The sequence below is a fragment of the Cydia strobilella genome, chromosome 23, assembly GCF_947568885.1.
Source record: "Cydia strobilella chromosome 23, ilCydStro3.1, whole genome shotgun sequence".
NCBI classification, from domain to species: Eukaryota; Metazoa; Arthropoda; class Insecta; order Lepidoptera; family Tortricidae; genus Cydia; species Cydia strobilella.
In genome coordinates, this window is record NC_086063.1 from 9,615,618 (window position 1) to 9,637,056 (window position 21,439).

At 36.9% G+C, this 21,439-nt stretch overlaps 1 protein-coding gene across 1 annotated transcript; it reads right to left on the bottom strand.

Annotated features, from left to right (window-relative positions):
- Positions 1-1,880: 1,880 nt before the first annotated feature.
- Positions 1,881-20,636, bottom strand: LOC134751869 (uncharacterized). Its single transcript, XM_063687393.1, has 10 exons — positions 20,348-20,636; positions 18,821-18,968; positions 14,847-15,877; positions 14,500-14,668; positions 8,507-8,679; positions 7,059-7,276; positions 6,262-6,426; positions 5,361-5,487; positions 4,861-4,950; positions 1,881-2,697 (listed from the first exon to the last, which is right to left on the bottom strand). Exons 1-10 carry the CDS (start codon positions 20,420-20,422, stop codon positions 2,188-2,190), a joined length of 2,706 nt encoding a protein of 901 aa, XP_063543463.1. The 5' UTR covers positions 20,423-20,636; the 3' UTR covers positions 1,881-2,187.
- Between the last annotated feature and the right edge of the window lie 803 nt (positions 20,637-21,439).

The following is a 21,439-nucleotide window of genomic DNA, read 5'->3' on the forward strand; positions in this document are numbered from 1 at the left end:
ATCAAACGAACTTCAAAGTGAAGTTCGATCAGTATTATATGAGTAAGCTTCATTCGAAGATATAACTACCCTCCCTCCCCTATACCCGGAAAGAAAGTTTTGCTTTAGAAAGTAAAGTCTCTAAAAATAATGAGCAATGGCGGCAAGCCGCGCGCCCCATGAAGACTAGGGGGAAAAGTAGGGATAGACCTGTTTGAGTTAAAGTTTTTGCTACCCACTTTAAACATGCGATGAGTTGCCTAGTAGGTTAAAGGACTACCTGGTTTTTATATCTTCGAATGAAGCTTACTCATATAATACTGATCGAACTTCACTTTGAAGTTCGTTTGATCATGTATATGTACAGCATAAGAAAGAAACAAATTATAGTGACCATCCCAATATCACCGTAAAATCACAGTTGAAAGCATTAAATTTAAAAATAAACTATGTAATGTTCAGAAACATTCCGTCAGGTGACAACCAAAACTCAATAATTACTACCACAAGTTAATAGCCATAGTGAACCATATTAATACCTAAATAAGGTTGTCAGAGTCAAAAACACTGACATTCGTAAGACAACCAAGATTTGGGGAGTAAAAGTCAGATAGGATAAAAAAAAAAAAAACAAGATTTGCGACGCCCTAACATTTTGCCTGCAAAGAAAATGGAAATGGGCCGGCCACATAGATACAGTGACGATAGGTGGACCAAAAGAGCAGTTGCGTGGACCGGACCTAGAGGCACCAGAGCGAGAGCCCGCCCACGCACCAGGTGGGCCGACGACATAGAGACGGTGGCGGGCCAAGGGTGGCAAGACCTGGCGAAGGACAGGGCAACCTGGATTTCTTTGGAGGAGGCTTTTACCCGAAGGGGGTCCACACAGATTTATTTAATATTAATAATGAATGTATTGCATGCTGTTGACATATTTAAATTATATAATTATTCAAATTTTACTTTATATTCATGATTTTTCAATTGTACGTTTTATTAATTAATATTATTCCTAAATTAATGTAATTGATATATAGCATGTAAGGTTATAAATCGATATATCTCTTTCACTGCATTCAATCTGTATGGAAATTTAATAAAGCTTTATTCATTCATTCTAGGTTGATTTTTGTTTAATTATTTTTTAGTAATTAGGAGTTTTGGTTGTCACTTGACGATTTATTATACCAAATAAATAATAAATTACTTATCTTATTTTTTATCAACAGTAGGTATATTTTCTATTTCAATATTGCATATATATTTCAATATTTTAAATATGTAGATTAAAAAAAAATAATATTGCATACAGACTTTATCATAACATAACATATGAAAATGTCATCTATGAAATCATCGGCAGTGCAGGTAGGCATAATTGTTTAGTTTACAGTGTTGTTTCTAAAGAATAAAACATCAATTTAGTTCTGAATAACACAATTGGCTTTATTCGTGCGAGTATGATGAATGATGAAACAATTTTTGCCGAAAATATTTTATAATAATAGATTAACTGTCATATGGGTAAATGCGCCCAAAGACATATGCCGAAATGCTTCGTTGAAAAAAAAACAGTGCGAGTCGGACTCGCCCACAGAGGGTTCCGTACTTTTTAGTATTTGTTGTTGTAGTGGAAACAGAAATACACCAACTGTGAAAATTTTTATTGTCTAGCTATCACGGTTAGATACAGCCTGCTGACAGACAGACTGACGGACCGAGGAGTCTTAGTAATAGGGTCCCGTTTTTACCCTTTGGGTACGGAACCGTAAAAATAGGTTTTATTCTCTATTACAAAATCAAGTACCCGATATACATCTTACTTTATTATTATACGATCATAACCGGTGCGGAAATAAACCAGTTTTTCTTTTCATTTTTTTATATCTATTGTAATGAGATTTTACTGACGTAAACGACTCTTTATGTATTAATTTTACAGAGTTCTTATAAGGACCATACTTTAAAGCATATCATTAAACAATTTTCACGACATCAAAATATAGTATTGTCATCGACTTACAAACTTGGACATAATTTCATCTTAAATAATAGCCGAAAATTCCAGTTTCAACTAATGAAAATTATATTTTGTATTAAGGTGTTCGTGCCTCCGCTTGAACCACGTGAGAAATCACCTTATAATTAAATGTTCAATTATTTTTACACAATCTTCACCACAACATTACAATCTATCTATAATACAAATCACTCCTTCTCCACATCCGCTTCCTGTCCTGTATCCAAAAGGGCTTCCGCACTAGGTATCACAATAACGTCAGTCACTTTGGCACACGATACGTCACAAACGTCACAATCGTCACAATTCTCACTGACTACACTAACTCTTTTCTCCTCCATATATTTAGCTATATCTATATTCACATTACCTTCAAGATGTTTAACTATATCTAAGCCTTCTTCGTCTTTGTCACAGAAATCTTTAATTTCTGAGCATATTTTTTTGACATCGTGACTATCCTCGTTATTGCTTGATAGTTTGACAAGTCTGTCAGATTTTATATCGTTGTAGCAATCTTCGCCTAAAGTGAATATGACTTTTTCGTTTTCTGTTGTATGACGAAGTATTTCGGAGTCAGAGTTGTGGGTTTTCATCAGTTTTGGTGGTTCTGAGGCAACGTGGGACAGTTTTGTGTTATAGATGTTTGGTTCGCTTCCCATTATGGACGTTGTTGATTGGTCTAAAGCGGGTGCTTCCTATAAGAAGAAAAAAAACACTGATTTAAATTTTGTGTCCAAAAACAATTTTAATAAATTGAAATGAAAAAAATGTTGACTTTAATGATTAGAACTCTGCTAATTGAGCTATCAAATACCTATAAAGGTAGACGAATTTTTAGATTATTACGCTTAAGAAATATTTCAGTGAATATGTGGTATTTTCTATAAAAAGGGACCTTATTGTCGATGGCGCTTACGTCATTATTAACGATGCTCCGATATAAATGCAATGCCGCGCGACGCTGTGCGGCGTAAGCGCCATCGACAATAAAGTCCCTTTTCATAGAAAATGCCCCATATTTTCAATTCAGCTTAAGATTTTTAAATATTTTTCTAAAATCTAAAAGCAACATGAAAAAAATAAAACATGCATTTAATGTTTTTCTAACTACGAAATATAAAAAGAAACTTACGTGCAATAAAATAAATTAACACTAACAAATCTCGTAGGTAATTTTAGTAATAAATATGAATGAAATTAGTAGTTTATTAGTAAATATAACTAAATAATGTTATTATTTATATTTTATGAAAGTAAATAATTTAAATTTAATTAAATATATTGGAATGATTGTGTAAATCAATTTATGAAAATATACAATACATAGTTCATGATCAGCAACGCAGGCTTCGTCAAGTGCTTGCAACAATAAATCAGCTACAGGCTTCGTCACCTACTAACAAATGATATAATCCGCAACAGGCTTTGTCAATCTTAAACACTAAATTAAACTAGGCCAAGTCCCCACTTCGGACCGTAGCCGGTCCAAAAGTCCCCATGACACTGGCAGCGTTGCCCCGTTGAATTAAAAAAGTTAAATTAAAGTTAAATTTTGGATAATAAATAAATCGTATAATGAAACATATAACCATTATTAATAATGTTTTAGTTTAGACTCTTTAGAGTGAATGTTTACTGCAATACAAAACATGCACTTTTTGGCCATTTTTAATGTAAATAGTTTTTTTTTTCACTGCGGCAGTATACATATGCGATATGAATAAGTAAAGCTTAGATGTTCAGTATCATGTGCGCTTCAGAAAAACAATCCCCTCTTTTGTTTTTATAGGATTAAAAGCGATTTAAATTTGAAGTTGCTACATACAAGGCAATAAACCATGCAAGTTGTGAATGATTCACGGTTAGTTTCACTAGACTTACCTATATATTGACCGGAATACAGAACAATACAAAAGGTAATCACCCGGTCAATATGTCTAATAAACCATGCGAGGCATCAAAATCCATATCCACAAAACGAACTTGATTATTTAATACTGTTGGAAGTATTAGAACAAATTAAATTATTTACAGAAAATACTTTAATTTGTTTTATTTTAAGTAGAAACACTACTATATAAATTATAAACTGAAATAAATGTCATATACTAAGAAAAAATGACCAAGGCCTCCAGTGCCCCAGGCTGGAATCGAACCAGCGTCCTCTGCTATCGCGGCAGGTGCCTGTGCGATAGCAGAGGACGCTTTTTCTTAGTATATGACATTTATTTCAGTTGATTATTTAAATTGGCTTTTTTGCTGGCAAACTCGATATAGTCTTTGGGAATCGAGAAATTATCAACAACAAAACGTGTCCGTTTTAATCGAATTTAAACTGTTGTGAGACATACTAATATTAAATTCCGACAGTCGTTAGGCTAGGTTGTAGCGAACCAGCGACAAAACTCCCATTAGCTCGATGCCCTTTACACCCTCAGATCAGGTTGAGACCGCTCAACCGATCTGCGCTGGAGCGAAAACTCTTTAGGAGTATTCCATGCAGCGCAGCAAAACCGTCTCGTGTGATGCGGAAGGGTCCTGGATTTTCCCCAGGCTACCATCCCCCCCACACAGTCCTACAGCTCTACTTGCCCTACGGCAAAAAAAGCATTAAATAATCGACGACGACGCGCGGCAGTACGCAATACACGGTCGTCGTGAACGCTGCTCGCACTATTAGTACTTGAGAAAGGATACCTAGGCTCTCCGAAACATGTCGCGCGAGTGACTAAAACAAGTCTAAACCGTGAAATTATTTAGTGTCCGTTTTACCCTACAAAAGGCATGATAGGTTCTTAGGGCTTTTTATGTGCAAATAAATGATTATGATTATGGTTAGGGATTAGTTTAATAAATACCTGATCATCGTTATAACTTCCAACGCTTCTAGATTGTCGGTGTCGACTCAGCGTCATCACGGCTTGAGGTGATTGGCCGTCGACGGAGTCCTGTTACCACAATTAAAATAAATAAATATTATAGAGACATTCTTACACAAATTGGCTAAGTCAATAATGTATCAGAAACGATAATAGTTATGTGAGTAAAGCGTTTTAATCTCTATATATTGAAGATGATGAAGATCTTAAAAAATCTACTCCAAAAAAAAAGTATAATCGTTAGATTTGGATTTATTTATTTCAGGATAAAAATTACACTATAAAACATCAATGTCAAAATTATGCTTAATGTATAACGGGCGAAAAATATGTTACCTTTATTTACCGACGTTTCGAGACAGGTTTCACTGATCGTGTTCGCGGCTCACTGACGTAACAGCAAAATGTCAAAATAGAGATTTGTGTGACTACCCGACGAAAAGTGTATGAAAAAGTTTGGGGGTGTACCAATAACTTACCTTAAACCTGTTGAACTGCCTATATTTCCCTCTATCTGACGCTACAAGGCTTCTCAAACTCTGCGTTTGCGAGCATCGGTTGTCAGGAAGCCAGCGATACGTGCCAAACAGTTTTGCAGTGTCGTTCCTATAACATAAGGTTGAAACTAGCTTGGCAATGCTTCTAGCATGATTTTTGTAACAACTAGTATGTGGGTGTGGGCGTTTTCACTAAACTTTGTATCATTAACGGCCGGTTAACAATCGTCACAAAACTGCCGGTCAATGTTAAACCACATTTTGTCAGGAAAGTGAAGACGTGACTTTAACACAACTCAAGGCGTGCTTTAAAATACAAGTTAAAATGAAAATGCCCGCGTAGTTTTAGAAAATAAATTATTGAAGACACACAGAGTATGACCACGCTAACTCTGCGCCGACATAGCAATATTCACACACTCAATAGCTAAAATGCTCTTAACGTTTATGTTCTCTAGGCCTTATCTATATCGTATAGAAGGCCTTACGAAGTTCACTGAATTGTCAGATACATCACAACACACGTTATGTCGTATTACCATGAGTCTTTGTAGAATAAAGAGTAAAGGCCTCATATATTTTTTTTTTTTTTTTTTTGATGATTTTGAAATATTGATGATAGTGAAGCATAAAGGACGCAATAATGTATTAAATACTTACGAATTATGTGGTGTAATCATCAGTCTCAGTATATTAGCGAGCGTAGGCCTCATATCGGTGATATGGAGGCCAAACGAAAATAAAATACTGTAGTGCTTACTAGTTATACGGTGTAATCATCAGTCTCTATATATTAGCGAGCATAGGTCTCATATCGGTGACAGGGAGGCCTAAAGAGGCCAATAAAGTGTTGTTACTTCCTGAAAAATTCAAATTTACTTACGAATTATGAGGTGTAATCATCAATCTCTGTAGATTAGCGAGAGTAGGCCTCATATCGGTGACGGGGAGGCCTCTCGCCCATAACAATTGAGCTATGCACTTGTTTAGCAAAAACATGGCGTAGCGGAACAGCGTCGCGTCGCCGCCTCGGGCGAATAGGGGTATGCTGAAACGAAAAGATAAACTAATGATTTTTGTTCTTGGCAAAAATGTTGATTTGGAAAGTTAAGTCTGTACGAAAGATATGTTGATTGTGTAGAATGTGTAAAATCTAAGACAAATTCGTGTTTCGAATTTATTTTATATCGTAACGTTAAATTCAAAACGGCGACCAGCACAACAGTTTTCACTGCAAATCCCGCTAGGAACCCTTTAAAAAAATTATGTCTAAGCTAATAATTGTCTGAAAATTTACTTAATTGGGATCAGGCAAATCCGGTGTTATCCAATGTCTTCGTCGCCGGACCCAGAAGCGTTATTTTATATCGTAACGGTAAATTCAAGATGGCGGCCGTCAGCACAAGAGGGAAGCGCGCCGTCGGAACACACGGGGAGGGGAACGGCGGGGATCGATAGATTGTTATGGAGATCACATACTCGGTCACTCACTCACTCGGTCGATCACTCATTTACTTGGGAACTTGCTCGGTCACTTACGCGGTCACTCACTTGCGTATTTACTCGGTCACTTACGTGTCTACTCACTCGGTCGGTCACTCACTCGTATGGTCCTCCACTTGGTCACTATTGTGGTCACTCACTCGTTCGGTCACTCACTCACGTGGTCACATTACTTACTTTGGGTCTGGTAAATCCGGCGTGATGTCCAATATTTTGGTCGCCGAGCCCAACAAGGTTATTTTATATCGTAAGGGTAAATTCAAGATGGCGGCCGTCAGCACGACAGCCTGTGCCGCGAACCCGGCCGCCACGGCGTCCGCCGCGACGGAGGGCCGACCTCCATCAGAACAGACTGGGAGGGGCACATCGCAGATTTTCCACGTCGTCTGGTCCACCTGGAATACAAAGAAGCAAGACACTCATAAGTTTATTGTTAACTACACAACTACGCAATTAGCTCCATGCATTAATTTATTTTTATTTTTGGATTCATAATTTATATCGTTGGAACACCGGAAATGATAAAAATACTTTTGTAAACCTTAACATTATTTTATAAAAAAATATTTAAAATGGTGAAAATTTTTGAGCGGTTGAAACGCTCATAATTTTTGGCGCGAATTCGACAGAGCGTGATGACGTCACACGTTAGGCGGCCCAACTGACGTTTGCTACTAATGACACTAATCTGTCGAACGCGTGACGTCACGTGGCGTTTCGAGCGTTTCGCACACTAGCTTTTCGCGGGCAAATTTTTGTACTTTTTATTTATAATTTTAAGTAATTAAAATGGTAATTTAACCCTTAAATGCATAATGATGTATATATGCATCGTATATTTGATGGTCCGTGGCTCAATATGCAGCTATTCAAAATCACATTTATTACTTTTATACAGCATGACACATCTATTTCAATTTATTAAAAAGTTATACAAAAAATCATGCATTTAAGGGTTAAAAACGGAAATGCATTTGTAACATGATATAAAGGTAACAAACATCCGAATAAAACATATTTCGTTCAAATATAAACTTCATGCATGAGGCTAATTGGTAAGGGCATTTATTTGTGTGATGAGCACAGATATTTGTTCCTGGGCCATGGGTGTTTTCTATGTATTTAAGTATTTATATATTATATATATCGTTGTCTGAGTGAGTACCCATAACACAAGCCTCCTTGGGCTTACCGTGGGACTTAGTCAATCTGTGTAAGAATGTCCTATAATATAAAAAACAAAAAAAAAAACAAAAAAACTACGCTCTTTTTAGAATAGTTAGAATATAGTTTTTATTCGTAAACACACAGACAACAGACATACATTAAAAGAACATGGTGAAAATTAAGTGTCACGAAATGGCCCCATCTCAGCATGCTGCTGGCGACTTCCAGCGCTGATCTTCCGATATTTAATTTTTGCGCTGTGATATTAATGTTAATTTTTTTATGGGTGATTGTTTTATTTTTGTGTTTTTATTGCTGTTTTCTGTGATTTCTGCTTTTTCTTTTCTTTGGCATTTTGTTTTTGTACTCTTATTTTGTGTGATTTTGAATTCATTTATATTTTTTTATAATTTGTATTTTTTGTGTTTTACCCGATGCACACTTACAGACAAACTAACCTGTTCGATGTAGAATATCTGCGCCAACTGTTGCAATAGCGAGTCGCTATGTGCAGCCAATTCTCTATGTGCGCGTGCGGCGAGCTCTCGTAGGGCGGCTGCAGATTGCCGCTGCTCTTTTAATCGGTCTGTCCGTCGGGACAGGCTGTGGTAACCCTGCATTAGTTCTAGACCTGGAAAATGTAAAAAAATAATAATAACAAAACTTCCGTGAGACACAGACATTAAACATATTAATAACTCTATACCTATCTAAACAAAAATAATATTAATAATTTTATTTATAAAGAAAATCTTAAAAAATAATAATATTTAGTTACATGTAAAAAATCCGCAACGCAGGCTTCGTCAGGTGGCTACAAATGCAAATCAGCAACATGCTTCGTCCCAAAAATACCAATGATGATATCCGCAACAGGCTTCGTCACTTTTTTTTTTTAAATAAAATAACCGTCACGAATCGCACCTGGTTCAAATGTCCCCATTACGCTGGCAGCGTTACCGCGCTGAATGGCCAACGAGATCTGTTGGACCAGGTACGATCCGGACCGAGGGTCGCACCCCCTGTCCCTCAGCCGCCGACCCAAATCCCTCACAAAGTCCCTAGCCTCCACAGCCCAAGGTCCCGCAGTCTCGACTGCAACCGGCACAAAGTCGTACGTTGGTTCCAGGGCAGAGTACTTGGCATGCTTCATTTTGGCGGCATACTCCGCGGCAGTACCAGCAGACCTGACGGTGAGACTCAAGTGGGACGGCGCAAATGTACTCACGCACGTTGCATCCCACAAGAGGCATCGTCCCCTCAGCCATGGAACCAATGTCAGACCATCAGGCCTCTTGCCATCCGTGCGGCACAACCCTGGAGGCTCCAAAACGCAAGGAATATTGGCCGACACCAAAGCCCTGCGGATGACATCATTGATGGCATAATGCCTGGAAAAACGACCCGCGCACTTCATGCAGCTAAGGCCATGGTGACCGTCTTCTTCAACCATGACCCCACAAATGCACCGATGTGCTTCGCACACCTTACACCCCAAACGCAAGGCAACCGCGATTCTTAAGGAATCATTATCTAAAAGTGTGCCTAGCGAGGGGGAAGGCAATGCGTGTAGCCACGCCCCCGACTCAACCCTCGAAGCGGCTTTGAGGCGCGCCAAGTCGGATCCTACCGCCTCCCCTAACATATTCGCCATGGTCCTTCTGCACAATATATCGTCCCACCCCCGCTGAACGATGGGATTATCCGGCCGCTCATCGCCACCGCAGAAAGTGGTCCATTTGTTTAGTGCCTCCGCTACAAACGGTACCTGGGTAATATCACCATTGTTAGACAAAATCCGAGTGACAAGACCCAAAGTACCGTGAGCCGAGGCAAGAAACGCCACCACCCCGACCTCTCTACAGCGACGTATTCCCAACCCACCGTGACGGACAGGGAGAGCAGCCTGACACCACTGCGCTTCATCCAGATGCACATTTAAGATGGATTCAAGCGCCACCTTGATCGTCTCGTCTAACCCTGCGACTTCGGCCTCAAACAACCAAGTTGGAGCTGTTCTCAAAATGTACATTATGCGCGGCATCGCGAAGCAATTCCGTAGCAGTATAAGCGAGACGTGCGCAGATAGGCTTTCTAGGTGTTCCCTTGCCCCAACCAAAGCTAACCTTTTATCTTCAAGCGCAGCACTAACCCCTTCCGGGAAAATTGGCGCACCCAAAAGGCTCAAAGAAGACTTCTGAAGGTGCCGCAGGCCAGGCAACACCTTCTCAAAATCCGACCGTAGACTTCCGTTCACCGAGGAGCCGCAGCAAAAGAGCTCGCACTTAGCAGGGTTCACCTCCATCCCGATCCCCTTCAACGCTAGCGCAAGTTTGTTAAAATCCCTCAACACTGTCTCTGGATTACCCCCAAGTGTCCCATCATCTAAGTACCAAACATTTAGGGGTGAATCCAGAGAGGAAATAACCTTCTGTATCGCTAAGCAAAAAATTAGAGGTCCTAATGGATCCCCCTGCTGAGCACCAACTTGCGACGAAATTGCGGCCCCATTAAATAATAAGTTGCTAGGCGTTGAGTAACATTGGTGCAGAAATGGATAGAGCGAGGGCACCTGGTCCATTACTTCACCAAGAATCACATCCCTTTCAACGCTGTTGAAGGCATTCTTAATGTCTATTTTAAGAAAATACCTATCTTATTATTAGTACATTTTCGACTTAAAATACGTGAGTGAGCCGTTATTAATATGTTTAATGTAAAAAAAATATTTGAAATGTATTTGGCACGTTTGGACAGGGTGGGGGTCGGAATGGGGTTTATGTTTAGTATAGATAATGTGTATTTTCTAGTTAGTTTTAGTGTTTTTCTTTAGTTTTATTATGTAGTGTTAAGTTACTTTGTTAATTTAAACGAAAATAATTTGTTAAATGTCAAACAAAAAAAATAAAAATAAAAAACATTAAAACTCGACGAGTTTTATTAATAATTATTTGCCAGGAATGGCATGGCATTTAGACATATTTTTTTTAAAGATGAGGTTTCGTCACTCAGTGACTATGTCACCCCCGTAATGAGATCTGTAGTAATAATGTAGTAGTGCAGTATTAAGGTGGTTCGATTTTCATACAAAATTCAATCTGCTTTAATTAAGGCACTACACACTATTACTACACAAATATTTGCTCATTTATCTACTTTCGAATATTCGTTTGCGCTAAATTAATAGAAAAACTTTGTTTCATACAGAAATCATACATAAATCAACGTAATTTTTTCATCAATTTTACGTATGTGTGTGTCACAAATGTCGTGTACAAATACGTTGCGTGCGGCGTTGCCACTCTATGACGTTGGCGACGTTGCCTGGCCGACCTGGCAGGATTTGCAGTGCCGTCATGTTTAGTGCATTTTTATTTGACAGTGTTGACACTGACACATAGGGTCATGTTTATTGTGACATCAATTTGTTTGTATAAATTGAAAATGATAGCAACGCAAAGAGTATAATAATATATGTAGCAACGTCTAAATCAAGTTACAAAAATCATCGGTGTTCTGGTCCGCGAAAATCCAGAAAAATTCAGACTCAATTGAAGCGGAATTCATGATGGTGAAGTTTCGTAAGGTAGGTACAGTTTCATTCCTTCATTGTACATTGTAATTTTCTCGTGCCGATCTTTTTAGAAAATAATTCTCACTTCTTCCGTAATGGTAGATATAAGCAGTGAACAATACCTATATAATGTAATTATTACTGTTTTGGTTGCCGAATAGTCAATGTGTCACTAACTCTAGGTTTTTTTAGGTATTGTGCAAAATGAAGAGGCATTCTTGGAAATAAAATGTTTTCCTTCATTAGCCAGAAAAAATCAGGACATCCTCACTGCAATAAAGTAAAATAAAACATTTCCTGGGGATGAAAATTATGGAATTTTGTCTATGAATGAAAAACACAATTATTACTAGGTAAGTAAATGATAACTTTATTAGAATCCATATTGTTGCTTCATCTTTCTTCCTATAACATTAGAGATTTTGTGCTATCATGATATTATTTTTCTTTCAGGTACAGGGACAACTACGGATAACAAATATGAAAAAATGTTATTTCATTTGTTGTGTGAATCCATCTACACCAACAAGACATCCACTGCTGGGCATAGGCCTCCCCAGGGATCTCCACAACGACTGGTCTTGCAAGACCGGCCAAAATATCGAGAAATAAATAATATAAATAAACATGATAAATATCCCGTTTTCTATAATAGTTATAATTAGAAGGCCATGCAATGTTGTTACTCACTGTACCTACTTGAATCAAAAAAAAATATATATAAAAAGTTTTAATTTTATTTTACAATTACTACTTTATTATTAGTACATTACGATACAAGTGCGAAAAGTAGGAAATTGGCAACGAGTGGCGATAAATTGAAACACGACCGAAGGAAGTGTTTTAATCGACACGAGTTGCGAATTACCTTTTCGCACGTGTATTGTACAACGTTTTACAGTACATAATTATGGCCCTTTACATTTTCGACATATGCACGTAACTAATTACCGCACTAGGGCGGTAACGTATATGTAGCACCATATGTACTAAAAAGTATTTTACAGTACATATGGTGCAACTTTCTCGCCCTAGTGCGTAAAGAGCACTTTTCATGCATATGTCGAAAGTTTAAAGGGCCATATGTACTCTAAAACGTTGTACGATACACGTGCGAATAGGTAATTCGCAACTCGTGTCGATTTAAAACACTCTCTGCGGTCGTGTTTTAATCTGTCGCCACTCGTTTCGAATTTTCTCTTTTCTGCACTTGTATCGTAAATAACTATTTCAAACTGCAAGGGTACGATGATAGATCTCAATTCAATATAATTTTGCAACATTTGGCATTATTAGATTATAAATTGTACGGAGATGAAATCTATCATTGTACCCTTCCAGTTTGAAAAATACTATAGAGGCTGGGCAGTAAGGGATTGCTTTACTTGTAGAACTATATTTAGCGCTTTAAAAAACAACTGATACCTGACACTTACAAACCTGGACTTCCTTGGGCTAGTGCTACTAAGAATCGTCACTATTCTCCATCCTTTCTGAGTTGGAAGAACCCAAAAAGGTGAGATTTGTGAAAGTCAGGTTTTCAATATATGTGGCGATTTCAACCAAACGGGTACCTACTTATTGTTGTCATATTTCCATAAAGCTTCAAAATGAAATCAACCTAATCGACAACCGACAATGTGGTACCTTTTAGTTCAAAACGTCACATATTTTTATAAAACGTTATAAACTAATTTATTAATAATACTGAATATCTGGGAGAAAAGGAAAACATAAGTAAAAACTCAAAAATGCTCGTTTTCCCAGAGATAAGACCTAGCTAGATCGAACCCCTTACAGTAAATTTCATCGAAATCGTTAGAGCCGTTTCCGATATCACATATATTTCGGTTATATCGGAATCGGACAAGAATTTGAAGAATAAAAGGTATAAGAAACATAAGATAACACAAAAAGGACAAAAAAAAGTACCCCTGACGTACCAGTCTCGAACCCGAATCCTCTTGCACGTATTTCCACGAACATACCGCAACGCCATTGCAGCATACTTACACTGCATGAAATTGTCTACTACAAGCAATCACGGAAACACTGTTTACATGTGTGAGTAATAGTAGGAAATAGCATGACAGAAACATTCTGTCGACTTTAAAAGTGTTTTTTACACTAATGAAGTATTCAATGTTTATTATAATAGTTCAATATTTATGTAAAGAGTGCGCTAAACATACTTTTAAGTATACAGATACCAACACTATTCCACAAAAAAATAAAACCTGAAAATTTGCGAAAGTGACGCCATCTAGCGGGGTTTAAGCTTTGGGTAACCTAGTCGAACCACCTTAATATTAAATTGAGCAGTCAATATTTGTAATAACCCAATAGGGTTCATCTATTAATTACGTCACACTAATTTCGAGGTTTTTTGACCCCTCCCCTCTCCTCACACACACTTGTCACACTTGGTCACATTTGGCAAACCCCATCCCCCCTGGTGTGACGTCTCATTTTTTCATCGAAATCGGCAAATTGAATTAAGTATTACTAATATTTTATCAAAATATTTTTGACAAAAGAAATATTAGTAGTTTTATAACCCAAAACAGATTAGGAAAGAAAATTAAACGATTAAAAACGATTATCGTTCCAAAAACTTGTTATTTAACTGTACAGCGAATAAAATAATTTAAATAAGTTAATGTGATGTCACAAAGTTTGTGACTCCCCCCTCCCCCCTGTCACAACATGTCACATTTTTTTGACCCCCTCCCCCCCTAAACGTGTGATGTAATTAATGGATGACCCCATATTCAATAAATGTGTGAAATTTTAACACAAAATTCACTTTGCAGAGTATCAGTAAGTATTAACAATTGTAATTATAATTACATTAACTAACTTTTTTCTAATACTCACCTAAATCCTGATTTTCCTCGCACAGCTTAGCATGCGTCTCTTTCAGCCTCCGTATATTAGCTAGCTTGCTATCTCTCTCATCCGCCAGTAATATTCGCTTGAACCGCAATATTTCTATCTGCTTCGTTAGCCTCACATGCTCTGCCCTTTGGAAGGGCGATGGTTTTGACTGAAAAATATATATAAAGAATAATTAAAAAAATATTCATTTGTTTCAAATTACCAAACAACAAAAATAATTAAATAAACACAACAAAATGCAACCGCATCGAGAACCTCCTTTTGGAATTTTGAATCAGTTAGAAGTCACAGTCAAAAATAAAAACGTAACAACGCAAAATACCAACCTTAAAAGATAGGAGATCATTCAACTTCAACGCCAGCCTCGGTCCATTAGAAACAGGCTTCTCATCCTTAACCTTACCATTCTTCACAATATTCTCCACATCGTCATCCGGAGAAAACAAATTCCTTTGGGACTTGCTTTTTAATCTCACTTCATCACCAAACTCATCAGTTAAACTACTCGTCAACGCTGAATTTTTATATATTTTTTCTTTTATATCTTGCACAGCTTCCTGCTTTTTCTTAATAGAATACTGCAATATATGCAACTTCTGTAACTTATCCGAATTATAACTCGGTCTGATTTCAGATTTCAAAAAGCTTAAAGCATGATACCGATACTTTGGTACATCCGATTCATTCCTTAGATCATAATTTTCAGCGGTCTCACTCAAATCTATTTTATTCTCTGATATATCTTCTTTCGAAGTGTTCTTAGATAAATTATCACAGTTCACATCACTTTCCGGTGAATGTTCATATATTAAATTCGGATCTAATTTTCTTTCCTCGCTCCTCTCTTTGAAATCTCTACTACTCTGTCCTATATTTAAACTCGCTGAGTTTTTAATAGTAGGAAAATTCTGTTTAAATCCCCTTTCAACCGGACTATGGCTTTTCGAATACTCTTTATCCGTCCGTCTAGAATATTTACTTGGTGATATTGATCTAGATTTCGCTTTATGATTCTGTATAGATCTAGATTCCAGTGTTTTAGTCTTACCGGAGGAATCTGAAGATAGCGAGCTATGTTCTATCTCGTTCTCCGGTGGAATGATATCTAGTTTGAGACTTTTGTATGAGCAAAAGTATCCACCATGCATTTGAAAAACTAGGGTATTGCTTTTAAAGCAGTCTGAAGTGAAATTTAATGCTAAATTGGCCCCTAAATACCTTAGACCCGTGAAGTATACGCCCCAGGTCTGAATGACAGTGTCTGGTCGGTCTGTTTCTTCGTAATCTTTGTTCGGTGGTAGCATATGACACCAGATACGTATGACTACATTCGTTGACGTCATATGATGAGTAATTTCTGAAAAAAAACAGGATCGTTATTTAGATATTGACAGATAAAGAAAAGCTTACGCTTTTCTTTGAAGTTAGGACTTTGAAAGTTTCAAAGTTTTGTATGAAAAACTTAAATTCGCTGAATTTTTTTAACTATGGTATCTGAAGCTACATAAACTTATTACAGACATATAAATACCTTATCCTATTGTAGGAACAAAGTTTCAAAGCAAACTAGCTACTCGTTTTAAAATGAGAGCGTAACTACTTTTGTATGAAGAACCGAGCTTTCCGGGGACCCTTAAAGCCATTCACAATTATCTGTCGTGTTGTGTTGTGACGGATGTGTTGTGATGGTTGCGTCTGCGTTCACATTTGTCTTATGCCTGATGCATCAGAGGAATGTGAACGCAACCATATTAAATGTATGAAACCGATACCCGTCACAACACAACACGACAGACAAATGTGAATGCTTAATAATGACACTCACTCACTTTATTCTGTTTAAGGCCGTGCAAAGTTAGCTTAGACAGACTCTTAACTACTTTAACATGAACGAAATAGCGGGAGGAGGATAGTTTCAAAATAAAATGATGTCATTGTTAATAATGATGTCATAGTTTCAAAATAAAATGATGTCATTATCGCGCATTGTATACTTTATCCTCGTAAGGCCCAATGTGCATTACAATGTACACTCTTTTTCAATATAATTTGAACCTTATACTAACTGAAGTAAGTAGCATTTCTTTTGTTTCATTGTTTTCTAACCAATTGGAAGAAAGAATGAATGAAAGCCAAAGAAATCTAGATAAGGAATATTTTAAAAACCCTAATACTTTGTTAAGCCCTTACCGGGTCCTAGTAGTTATTTATGTACCTACCTAGCATTAAGTTGCATGTGTATTTGTGTAAACTGTATCTACTTGGTTGCAAATAAAGATTGAATTGAATTAAAACAAACGAAACTCACCCTAATCTTCTATACAACAAGGTTCAAATTAAAAATAGGGAAACTTTGTATGGTGGGCCTTACGAGGTTAAATGTCGATTGTGGTTGATGACGCAGTCGCAGATTATAATGAGGATATAACATCTATCCTCGTGGCTTATTGTGCATTATAATTGACCGAGCGCGCGCGAAGTCTCCGTTTCAGCTTGGGGCAATGATTTCGTATGTTCGGCTGTTCTCCTCTACAGAAAAACCGGCCAAGTGCGAGTCGGACTCACGCACCGAGGGTTGCGTACTTTTTAGTATTTGTTGTTATAGCGGCAACAGAAATACATCATCTGTGAAAATTTCAACTGTCTAGCTATCACGGTTCATGAGATACAGCCTGTGGTGACAGACGGACAGCGGAGTCTTAGTAATAGGGTCCCGTTTTTACCCTATGGGTACGGAACCCTAAAAAGAAGAGTACCAAGCACAAGTGACCCTACTAATAATAACCCTACCCCTGACCCTATTATTAATATATTTAATATGACCCTACTACCATAGAGTAACTGATACTAGAGCGTTACTGTCATAGTAAATTTTGTAACCCCAGTAAATTCACTGCCATCTGTCGACACACTTTAAAACTAAAATTGAAGATTTATAAAAATACGATAGAATGTATTTAAATATAGATAAATGATTTTTTTTATTTGCATTAATTATTTTTATGATTTTGACCCATGTTCTTTCACTGATATGCGTTAAAATTGTTAAATAACAAACGAAACCGTCAACGCCATCTATACGACTGTAGGCCAAAACTAGTAGCGCCCTCTGAACGAGAATCAAATTTTCTTGATTTTCGAGGCACGTTTTTTCCTTAGACTGTATCCATCTATTACGGAGTTATATCTATCTTTGCTACTACCATACTAAATTGTATAAAAAAAAAAGCTTTTATTTCAGGCATTTACCCATATTGCGTACAAAATTAAATACTACTTAAGAACTAATTGACACTGTAAAGGGGTGCCAGTCAGTATAAATAATACTTAACAACCCAGACATCAAACAAACAAGTATTCATGTGTGATAAAAACCCGTCAATGTCTATAATTATACAAAGAGACATCTCTAACACATTGACACCAAACAAGACCTCATTCATACTTAATCTGCTGTTAACTGTCATATAAAACAACAATTCAAACGTTTATACAAAAATTAATTGTATTTCACATTGTTAAGGTTGATATTAGCTAAAACTGTAAAATAATTTGCATACTTGTTCTATATCAGTTGACCCACATTTCTAGGATGGGGTTTATCAACATTGGTGACTCATGTATTATCTAGTTTGTTAATTGTTACTCGTGGTCGGCAACGCGCGTGTGACTATCAAACGCGCCAAACAAGAAAAAACTCACTTTTTTACCTGACTGTCTGTGTATGTATATCAGTATGTTTGTGTCGTGTGACTCGTGTGGCGAATGAGGTGTCAATTGCTTTGTTTTTAGGGTTCCGTACCCAAAGGGTAAAAACGGGACCTTATTACTAAGACTCCGCTGTCCGTCTGTCTGTCTGTCACCAGGCTGTATCTCATGAACCGTGATTGATGACAGTTGAAATTTTCACAGATGATGTATTTCTGTTGCCGCTATAACTTGGGCTAAATTGGATTTCTTTATCACCAATATCACCATTTCAGTGCAAAGATGCCCACTGCTCTCTCAAAGGATCTCACCAAGTGTGCTTTGGAAATTTGACTAGATTATTCTCTATTTATTATTCTCTCTCTATCTATTATTCTCCTATATAGCAGTAAGGGAATACAACTTTCAATCCAATTGGAACTTTCAGCGAAGGAAAACATCGTGAGGAAACCGGACTAATCCCAATAAAAAACTTGTGCCCACACCAATTCTTGGTATTAGTTGCCAAGCGGACCCCATCAGGCTCTCATGAGCCGTGGCAAAAAGCCAAGACAATGCGAGGCAGAAGAGAGATCCTCCAAGGATTTAATACCGGAATCAATCTCCTTCCATTTGGGATGCGGAGAGCAGATTCTTTCGCTGGTGTAGAATGGTGCAGACATGGTAGTATGGTGGAGCGTCAGGTAGAAACTGCACTGGTATAGGCAGCCTTCGGGCGGCCGGATATTGTAGCCTACAATCTGGAATAAAAATAAATAAAATAAAAATCATTTATAACATTTAAAACTTTCGCGTTTTGAACACATATTAAATCACATTTACAATCGGGTCTAGCGCGAATTTATTTTGTTACCTTTATTTACCGACGTTTCGACACAGGTTTCACTGGTCGTGGTCGCGGCTAACTGACGTCCCAGCAAAATAAATCCGCAAAATATATCGTGAATAAATTCGTGTTTGTAAATGTGATTTAATATAAAAATCATTTGTTTTAAAAAACATAGGTTCCACAATATGGTTAGTAACTCTTAACTGTGAATTTTCTAGCCCTCACACTCACACGGACACCCCTTCCGGACCAGCACATATAAAAGCGCCTCGCAGGCTGCCGATGACTCGTGCTCGTGCCTCGTTAACACATACTCAAGAACTATATTAGACTATTTTTAAAAGGAACGGAAAGAAAAAGAAAGCACATAAAAGGAATGCAACAAGATTTCGTTTTAAATAACATTCTATGACCAACCAAGCGGTGGCGCAAGTGGAACATTTCTGTATCTTTAAGAAGTTTCTTTTCTCAAACAATTCTCATAAATTTTAACAGGTTCAAAAATGATATTAATTTTTTTGTTAATTTAAAAATATTTCAAAATATGGGCCTTGTGAGACTTACAGCTTAATCATAAGAGACTGAACTGCTAAGTCAAATTGAATCATACAAAGCGACGTGAGATATGAAACCCAATGCCAATGAAACAATTTATTGATGATGCATGTTGCAGATAACTTACGTGTAAACGAACATTCAGTTTTGACGAAACCTGATGTGGATGAGCTTTCTGTAATGTGACGAAGCCTGCGCTGTGGATCTGATGGTGTGCCTTTTTATTTTGGTTAACAAAATTTGTTTTTCAATAAACAATTTCTTTATATCTAGATCAAAACTCCTTACTAACTAACTAAACTCCCCCATATATGTGACCGCAAGTGCCGGAAAGGGTTTACCAAAGAAATGAAAAACTAGCGATATGATATCACTTACATTCAAATTTACTTGAGCAATAATAATAATTTCATCTTACAAGAAAACAAGGCAATGATAAAAATGCATTTCATGTGTATTATCTCTTATTATCTAATCTGGTGTTCCATAACTTATTGAGTGTAATTTTTGGTTACCTACCATTTATAAATAAGAGTAGCTACAAAGCCCAATTAAATTTGAAACGGCTTTTGATGAACAGTTAATGCATTTTATAAACCAAATTCAACTAATTTCCTCAATTAGAAGCCTCAAAATAATGATGCGTATGATGACAAATTGTGTAGAAGTTTGTTGGTAAATGTTGCATTTTCAATAGTTTTTAACCTAAAAAGTAAATATTGGCTGTTTAAATACCTGTATAAGACTCCGAAGTCGTAACTGTTGGGTGGCTAGAGGCGTATATTCCCTACATCTGGGTCTCCCAAACATTGTCCAACGATTTCACGACAACAAAACAAAGGTACGCATTCGTTTTCACACTTCCAATGACACTTTGTACAGATTAAATAAAGCGTTGCCTATATTGTAATATAAAGAACGCGGAAAATTAAGAAAATCTAACACATAAATGCTGATTATAAATAAAAATACACAATTCAGCTGAGCTGACATGAATCACAAGACTGTCATTGTCAATTTAGTTTTTTTTTATTCGATCCTTCTGAATAGGCTAAGACCATACAGCATACTGCCTAGTTTGAAAAATATAAAAAGAACGATAACTCCTCAGAATAATAACCAAATATAAATTAATAATAACCACATATCTTTTTATATTTGTAAATATTGGATAGCTGTATCAAAATGTAAATTATTAAAGCAATAAAGTTGCGTCACTATAAGTCTTGCCATATGTAAACTTTTTGGAGTAGTTAAGGATTTTTTTTACAACCTATCATGAAGCTATCATGTGTCAAAACTTGTAAACAAACAAACGAAAACATATTTAAACTTCGGCATACATATTTTTGATATTTTCTATTTTAACTTTTTTCTTGCTTCTACCCTGAGAGAAATACAATAAAAAAACCGGACAAGTGCGAGTTGGACTCGCTCACCAAGGGTTCCGTACTTTTTTGTATTTGCTGTTCCAGCGGCAACAGATATAAATCATCAGTGAAAATTTCAACTGTCTAGCTATCATGAGATACAGCCTGGTGACAGACAAGACAGACGGACAGTGGAGTCTTAGTAATAGGGTCCCGTTTTTACCCTTTGGGTATGGAACTCTAAAAAAGATAAATCAGGTACCTATATTAAATTCGACATTTATATGGCTAAGTTGGCGGCATTTCACTAAGTGTTAACCCTTACTTGCTGTCTGGAAAATTATTTCCCACTTTACAAAATGACAAATTTACCATTACTACCATTAGCAAAGTTGGAAAACAGTAAATGTAAAAAGAAACTCATATAAAATCTGTTTATTTACATTGAGTATTTGAT

Bases quoted from the DNA above. Each gene is read 5' to 3' on its own strand.
- LOC134751869 (XM_063687393.1), bottom strand. From the start codon at position 20,422: ATGTTTGGGAGACCCAGATGTAGGGAATATACGCCTCTAGCCACCCAA. The intron at 15,878-18,820 runs GTATTAAATCCT...GTTTTTTTTCAG, and splicing joins ATGGAAGGAGATTGATTCCG to AAATTACTCATCATATGACG. The intron at 6,427-7,058 runs GTAAGTAATGTG...TTTTCGTTTCAG, and splicing joins CCGGATTTACCAGACCCAAA to CATACCCCTATTCGCCCGAG.